This window comes from Oryctolagus cuniculus, chromosome 15, assembly GCF_964237555.1.
Source record: "Oryctolagus cuniculus chromosome 15, mOryCun1.1, whole genome shotgun sequence".
Classification (NCBI taxonomy): Eukaryota; Metazoa; Chordata; class Mammalia; order Lagomorpha; family Leporidae; genus Oryctolagus; species Oryctolagus cuniculus.
The window spans coordinates 35,516,619-35,525,258 of NC_091446.1; the positions used below are offsets into that span (position 1 = coordinate 35,516,619).

Here is an 8,640-nt window from a genome sequence, read left to right on the forward strand (position 1 = left end):
AGTTATAATGGCTCTCATACAGAACTCAACAAATGACAAATACTGATGAGGGTATGGAGTAAAAGGCACCCTAAACCACTGTAGATGAGAATGTAAACTGGTGCAGCCACTTTGGAGAACAGTATGAGGATGCCTAAAAAATCTGATACAGACCTACCATTAGACCCAGTCATTCCACTCCTAAGAATTTACCCAAACAAAAAGAAATCAGCATATGAAAGAATTATATGTACCCCTTTGTTTATTTCAGCAAATTTAACAATAGCTTAGATATGGAATCAACCCAGATGTCCCTTAACTGAAGACTGGATAAAGAAATTATGATATATACATAATATAGAACATTATAGATCAGTTTAAAAAAAAAACAAAACAGTAATCCTGCCTTTTCTAACAAAACGGATGCAGCTGGAAACCATTCTCCTTAGAGGAGTAAGTCTGTCCAGAAAATATAAATACTATATGTTCTCTCTGATCTGTGCCAACTAATAGCTTACTTAAAGATCTGTAGGCATGAAATTGACACTTTTAGATGTGATGGTTTTGAATAGCCCTTGTCTCAACCATTGAGGAGGTTTGTTTTTTCTTCATACTATGTGTTGAACTCTTAGCCTAGTGTAGGGTAATAAAGTTAACTGAAAATAGATGTTTGCAAAAAATAAGAATGGGAAGAGAAGGGGGAAGGGGAGGAAAAAGAAGTTAGGAGTGCAAGTGGGAGGAAGGATAGGTTGGGAGAAATCACTATGTTCCTAAATTTGTATATATGAAATGCCTTAATAAAATTTTGAAACAAAGAAATTTGAATAATGCAGTGCTGTTCACAATAAAAAGGGACTCAGGAAATACAAATAAACTTCCTTATCATTATACAGAAGGCTTTGAAAAATTACAAAACTGAATCTTATTACATTTTTAAAGCCTAAATCTTATTCTCTGAAATAAAAAGGAGGAAAATAATACAATCAATGTGTACTTTCACCACTGCTATTCAGAATAGCTGTAGAAGGTCTAGCCAGAGAAATTAGACATGAAAAAAAAAATAAATGTATTCAAATAGAAAAGAAGTAAGTGTTTCTATCTAAAGATGACATGAATAAATATTTTTTCTTACAACCCACAAATAACAAAGAAAGGGGGTAATGGAGCTAGATAGGGAAAGAATTAAAAATGCAATTTGAAGTTAATATCAATTCAAAATAGACTGTTACAGATTTAGAATGTTAACAGTATTCCCATGGTAATTATAAAGAAAGCAAATTACCATATGACCCAGAAATTTCACATTTAGGTATACCCTACAAAAATGAAAGTGTGTCCATAAGGAATCCTACATGTAGATGTTCATAAAAGCATTATTTCCAAGAGCCAAAAGAAGAAATAACACAAACATCCATCAACAGAATGATAAACAAATTGTGGTATGTGTACGTGCAATGTGGAATGCCATCCAGCTACAAAAAAGGAATGAAGTAATGATACGTGCCACAGTGAACCTCTCAACAGTGTGCTAAAATAAAGGAGCCAGAAACAAATGGTCACATACATTCAGTACTTTTACTTGATGTGTCTATAATATGCAAATTCACAGAGACAAAACGCAGATTAAAGCTCACTGCCTGACAGGTTAGGAGTTTGGGGAGCGATCATTTAATGGAAAGGATAGGAGTCTGTGCAGTTATGTAAAGGTGTTGAAAGTAGAGAGTTGGTGTTTGGACAGCATTGAGAATACACTAAATAACACCAGTGTGAAATGTAAAATGGTCCATTTCATGTTATGTAAGTTTCTCCTCAATTTTTACGTGACAATAATGAAAAGACTATGGATTTAATGCAATCCCTCTAAATATTCACAAGTGTCTTTGTGGAAATTTATAAGCTTGTCCTAAAATTTTCATTGAAATTCAAGGAACCTATTATAGCCAAAATGGTTTTGAGAAAGAACAACCAATGTTAAAAATCTCACACTTCTATACCTGAAAAGTACAGTAGTTAAGACTTCAAGATATACAGCTGGCACGATAACAGACACATAGATCAATGGAATGGAACTGACAGCCTACAAACAAACTTATATTTATGTTCATTTGACTTATGACCAGGGTGCCAATGTATGCAGTGGGGAGCAAATAACCTTTTCAACAAAGAGTGCAGTGATGACATGATCCATGCTCCCAGGTTGCCTTCAAGACACCAACCTCTGTCTCCACGTCTGTACAAGTTATTGTGTTACACTCAGCTAAATCCATTTCTCTCTTCTACCTATTCTTTCCCATTATACAACTGAACACCTCCACACACACCACACACTCCATCTGAAATTCCCTCTCCTGTCCTGCACTGCAAATTTCTAAATACTTCCTTCAATGTGTAGGATATGCAGACTAAGCTTTGTTCCCCTCTCCCTTACACTTGTGCAATGATGATGTCATCTTCACATTACACCATGACACTTTGTAATTTTTTCATTGTTTGTAATTATTTATTTGCACAGGAGATGCACTCTATGTTTCTCCTTTGCAGGATTATTTTTATCTAAAAACAAAACCTATTTATTCTAATAATTTAACAATTTAATTTTATATTATGTGCCTTCAACACGTTTATGGTAATGTACATTATAGGAAATATATATTGGCTTTCGTTTTCTTACACCAAAATAACTTATCTTTTAATTTTTTATTTCCACAAAATTTATATAAAGTACACTAATATTTTTCATAATACTGAGAGTTCATTCATTCTGTAGATATGTAAATTGCTTGTCAAACCAGATGATCATTTAAATATCCACTGTATATACAGAATTCTTCAATGAATCTAAACATACACAAGAAAACAAATAACAAGCTGTTGTGAACATCTTACCTGCTCCATTTTGATCAAAAAAACAATCAATAAAGTCCCTAGGGTTGTAAACATCCAGAAATTTTTGGTTTTCTATCACTTTCTGCATAATAAATTTTTTTGTATTATCAATATTCTTTACTAAGGTTCTATGATTCCTAGGAAATAGTCAGTGAGAGCAGGGAAAGTATTGCAAAACTAAAAGAGATTACAATAATTTGATAAACATTATAATACGTGTATGTATACATATATACATGCAAACCCTGCCATAAATAGGAATTACAGATATAAATATGAATAAAATAGTGTCATCTTAAAAAATGCTTTTACTATAAATATGTGGTATTTCTATATGCTTATAGAAATATTTGAGCATGAGAAGTCTGACCAGGTTATCAAAGATAAATTTAATTTCCTAGACTCACACATAATTTTTTTTGACAGGCAGAATGGACAGTGAGAGAGAGACAGAGAGAAAGGTCTTCCTTTTCCGTTGGTTCACCCCTCAATGGCCGCTGCTGCCCACACGCTGCACTGATCTGAAGCCAGGAGCCAGGTGCTTCCTGCTGGTCTCCCATGCAGGTGCAGGGCCCAAGCACTTGGGCCATCCTCCACTGCACTCCCGGGCCACAGCAGAGAGCTAGACTGGAAGAGGAGCAACCGCATCAGATCCAGTGCCCCAACCAGGACTAGAACTCAGGGTACTGGCACCGCAGGCAGAGGATTAGCCTAGCGAACTGTGGCACTGGCCTGTTCTATAGTATAATCTCCTCTTTATATGATTCTCATTTTGTTTCATAAATCATTTGCTACAAACTTAAAATATAATAGGAAATGACGGCATTGTGATGCAGCAGGTAAAGCTACCACTTGTGAAGCCTGCATCTCATATTGTATGCAGGTTTGAGTCCTAGCCATGTTTGTTGTGGGTGTTCAGAAAGTGAGCAGCAGATAGAAGGTATCTCTCTCTTTTGTTCTCCTTCTCCTTCTCCTCTTCCTCCTCTCCCCTTTGTTTCTTCCTCTCTCTCTGATCCTGCCATCATATGCATAAATATTTTAAGAAAATAACAGCCTGGATGTCCATTGATTGACAAAGACATTCTGTGTTCAGTCATTGAAGTGGCTTCATAGAAATAGGGCTTGGAGTTTAGTGAAAAATCACTGGACAAGAAGATAATGGACATAAACGCCAGCCCACTATTTGGACACTCATTTTGCTGTGTGTAAATAAAAATTTCCATCACCTTTCACAGTGTTCAATGACATCAGCTCTGCTGGGACTGTGCTGTCTAAACATTCTCTTCATAGCTTGGTCCATGTAGCATTTAGCACCTGTCAGATAAAGGAACATAAATGGCTTCCCAGCAACAAAAGATCTCACTCCCACCTCCAACCATGGAGAGCTCAGAATCCTAACAGTTTCATTTAATCTTTCCATCAGTTTAAGAAAATCCTCATCTTTATAATCAAAGTTATTATGGAAAATAATGGAGCAGATCTCTTTGAGGGAGCACAGCCCAGGATAAAGGTGGGATCACGGGGTGAGGCTGAAGAATCGAAAACAATTTTAAAACACCATTAAATATACATATAAAGCACGTTATTTTTATTCATGTTAATTTAGATATTTTAAGCAATATCTTGCCTACAAATTCCTGTGACATTAAAAAGAAAAAGTAGCACAAAAGAAATCAAACATAATTTTACTATAAGCCTGAGTTGACCATTACAACCTAACTGGCTAAATATTGAGATTTCAAATACTGAATCACATTTATTGTTTTTCAATGCACTCTTTTATCAAAAGAGATCTGCTATTTGGAAAGGATACTGAAAACTGTTTTAAATGTAATAATTCAGGTTTTCAAACCAGAATCATGCATGAGTACAATGTCTCTAGACAATAAAGCACTGAAATGGAAGGCAGAAAACAGTGTGGGCCAGGAAACTTCTAATAGATAAAATAACGAATAGTCACAAATAATGAAAAATGAAGTGTTGAACCAGTAGAGAGGGAAAAAGAGACAAATTATGAGAAAATTCACATACTTGAAAGAAAAAAAATTGTTAAAGCTGAAGGCATGCCTGTAATATGAGAAAAACCAAAAACTAAATTATGAAGCTTATGATACCGTCTAAAATGATTTGCATTCCAGATAGAGTGCTGGGTTCAACACTAGGCCCCACTCCTAACTCCAGCTTCCTGAGAGTTCAGACTATTGGAGGCAACAGGTGATGGTTCAAGTAGCTGAGTTCATGCCACTCAAGTGGGAGACCTAATTGAGTACCCACTTCTGGCTCATTATAGGCCTGGCTATGTGGGAATCTGGGGAGGAAGTAGTAGATGAGACAACTCTCCCTCTCTCTCTCTCTGTCTCTCTCTCTTTGTGTGTGTCTGTGGGGTGTGTGTGTGTGTGTGTGTGTATGTGGTGTGTCTGAATGTCTTTCCCTTTAAAGAAACAAATGAAACTGCAGGAGAGGTTTTCATTTTATTTTTTTAACTTTTATTTAATGAATATAAATTTCCAAAGTACAGAATATGGATTACAATGGCTTCCCCCCATAACATCCCTCCAACCCGCAACCCTCCCCTTATCCACTCCCTCTCCCCTTCCATTCACATCAAGATTCATTTTCGATTCTCTTTATATACAGAAGATCAGTTTAGCATACATTAAGTAAAGATTTCAACAGTTTGCTCCCACACAGAAACATAAAGTGAAAAATACTGTTTGAGTACTCGTTATAGCATTAAATCTCAATGTACAGCACACTAAAGACAAAGATCCTACAAGGTTTTCATTTTAAATGGCAGATTTGTACAGTGCAAATGTTACCATCAAATGATCAATAAACTTTATAGGTAAAGAACTCCCAAATTCATAGCTATAGACACCTCACAGCCCCCTCCAAAAGGGCATCTTGATTAAAAGTGGTCAGAATACATGGTAGAGAACAGGACATTAGGATACCTGAGTTACTTGCTTCTCTGTCAGGCTTTCTTAACATTTATAGTACTCCACGTATTTAGACAAAGTGTTTTTACCCCAGTGAGGTAGAGGATAATTTGGAAAGCCCTGGGAACTGTGTATTTGTGTGTATGTATGTGTTACCTACAGAAAACCCGATTTTCAGTCTTTCACTTTGCTTAGAAGAGAGAATTGTAAAACAAGGTAATTTGGAACCTGAAGTGATAATCAGACACATTGTGAGCAACACATCTCAGAGCAGTAGACCTGGTTGTGGAGGAAAATATGTCACAATTTCTCAAACAAAATCTAATAAACACAGAGAGAAAGCACAGCAGAAACAAAGCCACACTCTGCTAAGGAAAGTCAATATAAACAGCTATTATCAACAGTTGAAATTTTGTTAAATAAATCACTTCATGTTTGTGTATGTGCAGAATTATGTTACTGGCTATATTCACTCAAAACAAATAAATCCATAGAGGAAGTAGACTCAACAAGGGAGAGCAATTTTTGTAAACAGTGTGATTACAGAGAATAGTAAGTGACAGGAACTTTGTTGGGATTTGCCTAGGGAGACAAAACTGCACACAGCACCACTGGTGTCCAGCACTAGGCACAGGCCTGGTGGATCCTCAGACATCTCAGTGAAGCTGAGCATGCATATATGAAAGGCCGCGAGGGGCGGTTCTTGCCCCATAAAAGGCTGATGGGTCAATGCCACCATATGCATTTGCCAAGTTTCCACCATGAAATGTTCTACAATAGACAACAGCATTCATGCTATGGAGAAAACATTCTTTCCTAAAAGTAACATTCAAAACTTACTTTCATGATTTCTGATTTAAAATAAAGGAAACTGATTTGGGACAGGAGAGTATTAAATGAACTTTCACATCTGCACCAGACGCAGAACCATGCTGTACACACAGCACAGATCCGCACAAACTCCCCCACTCTCTCTTCAAACCACCCCTGCTGCATTGGAGAGGCAACCAGGCCTCAGGATTTAGGCTCCGCCCACCCTGCAAGGTTTCCCAGCCAGCATAGAGAAGGAGCAGGGAGAGTCAGCGATGTGGGGTAAGGGTCACCTACCATTGGTTTTTCTCAGCTCCTCCACCAGGCAGCGGGCCTCCTCTTGAACTCGGTCCTCAATGCTCCTCTTCCCAATCCCGAAATTCCGCAGGGTCACGGGAGAGAAGCATCGCATCTCCTTCCATGTGTTTGCGCAATTGCTGAAAACGATTCCTGCCAGAATGAGAAACAGAAACTAGGGAGGAAGGAGATCCCAGCAAGTAGGAAGAAGCTGACATGAGGCAGCCACACAGATGGCCAACTTCTGTCTGAGGAGCTTTTCAAGTCTCTGTTTTCTAACCACTCCATCTCATAACCACTGTTTAACACAAACACACACACACACACACACACACACTAACACTTACCAAATCCTTTATTAACTTTTTCACCCACAGATAAACTGCCTCTTCCAGCAAACATTTCTCCAAGATCAACCAGGGCCTCCTTCACTGCCTTGAATCCATGCAGCACCACAGTGGGCTTCATGCCCAGATACACAGTGAACACGGGGCCATAGCGTTCTGAGAACTGGGAAGAGAAATAAATATCACCAAATAAACCACATGTCAGCCACAGAGTGTGTCTGATTTGGACAGATACCAGCATTGTCTATGTTATCTCTTTATTCTGCCATGGATTCAAAATATTTTTATTTATAATTAAATATGATCGTGATTATTATGTCTGCCTCTTATGAATGACCTATGATGCACCATAGAATAGCCCATGTACTCGGTATGCAGTTTACATGTAATTCTCAAATAATACACTCCATAAGGTTAATTGCACTATTTTATAAAAAAGAAACTGGGACTGGAATTCTAAATTAATCTCATTTTCCTGTAGCCAGTAATTAGAGTCTATTTGCTGCCTATTTAAATTCTGTGGCTTGAAATCAATACCCAGATGACTTCAGGATCACATGGCAAGCCCTTATCATGAGGATCCTGACTCAGTAGAGTCCTGATGTCACTAGTGATGTATGTCCTTACATGTCACCCCAACCCTGTCTAATGCCCAGCCCAGTTTGAAATCTACTGGCATTTAAAAGACAGAAAGAGAACAAACAAGATGTCTTTTTCTCTGTGTCTCTTTCTGTCACCTTGCCTTTCAAATACGTAAAAAAAATCTTATAAAATATCTGCCACCCACGTGGGAGACCCAGGAAGAGTTCCTGGCTCCCATCTCTGACCTGGCTCAGCCCTGATCACTCCAGTCCTTTGTGCAGTCAAACAGCTGATGGGATCTCTCTCTTCTTAAAGATTTGTTTATTTATTTGAAGGAGTCAAAGAGGCAGAGCAAGAGAGAGAGAGTGAGAGTGGTCTTCCATTCACTGATTCACTTATCAAATTGCCGCAATGGCTGGATCTGGGCCAATCTGAAGCCAGGAGCTTCTTTTGGGTCTCCCATGCCAGTGGAGAGAGTGAGAGAGACACACAGAGAGAGAGAGAGAGAGAGAGAGATCTTCAATCTGCTGTTTCACTACCCAAATTGCCACAGCCCTAGGGCTAGGCCTTGATGATTCCAGAAGCCAGGAGCTTCTTCTGTTCTCCCATGTGGGTGCAGGGGCCCAAGAAATTGCACTATGCTCTGATGCTGTCCCACTATAATTAGCAGGTAGCTGGATCAGATGTGGAACAGCCGGGTCTTCAAAAGGCGCCCATATGTGATGCCAGCATCACAAGAGGAGGCTCCAGGTGCTTTGCTGCAGTGCTGGTCAGGAGATCTCTTGCTTTGTCTGTCCTAT

At 38.4% G+C, this 8,640-nt stretch overlaps 1 protein-coding gene across 2 annotated transcripts in view; it reads right to left on the bottom strand.

Moving 5' to 3' along the window:
* The window catches only part of LOC100349948 (cytochrome P450 2C4-like), a 38,400-nt gene that overhangs the window by 10,752 nt on the left and 19,008 nt on the right, over positions 1 to 8,640 (bottom strand). The window contains exons 4-6 of one of the 2 annotated variants that reach the window (XM_070057565.1): positions 7,259 to 7,421; positions 6,912 to 7,064; positions 4,092 to 4,179 (exon numbers count right to left, since the gene is read on the bottom strand). In XM_070057565.1, coding sequence (XP_069913666.1) covers positions 4,092 to 4,179; positions 6,912 to 7,064; positions 7,259 to 7,421 — 404 coding nt within the window. The remainder of the gene's footprint in view (positions 1 to 4,091; positions 4,180 to 6,911; positions 7,065 to 7,258; positions 7,422 to 8,640) is intronic. The other variant, XM_070057564.1, reaches the window with a different exon arrangement.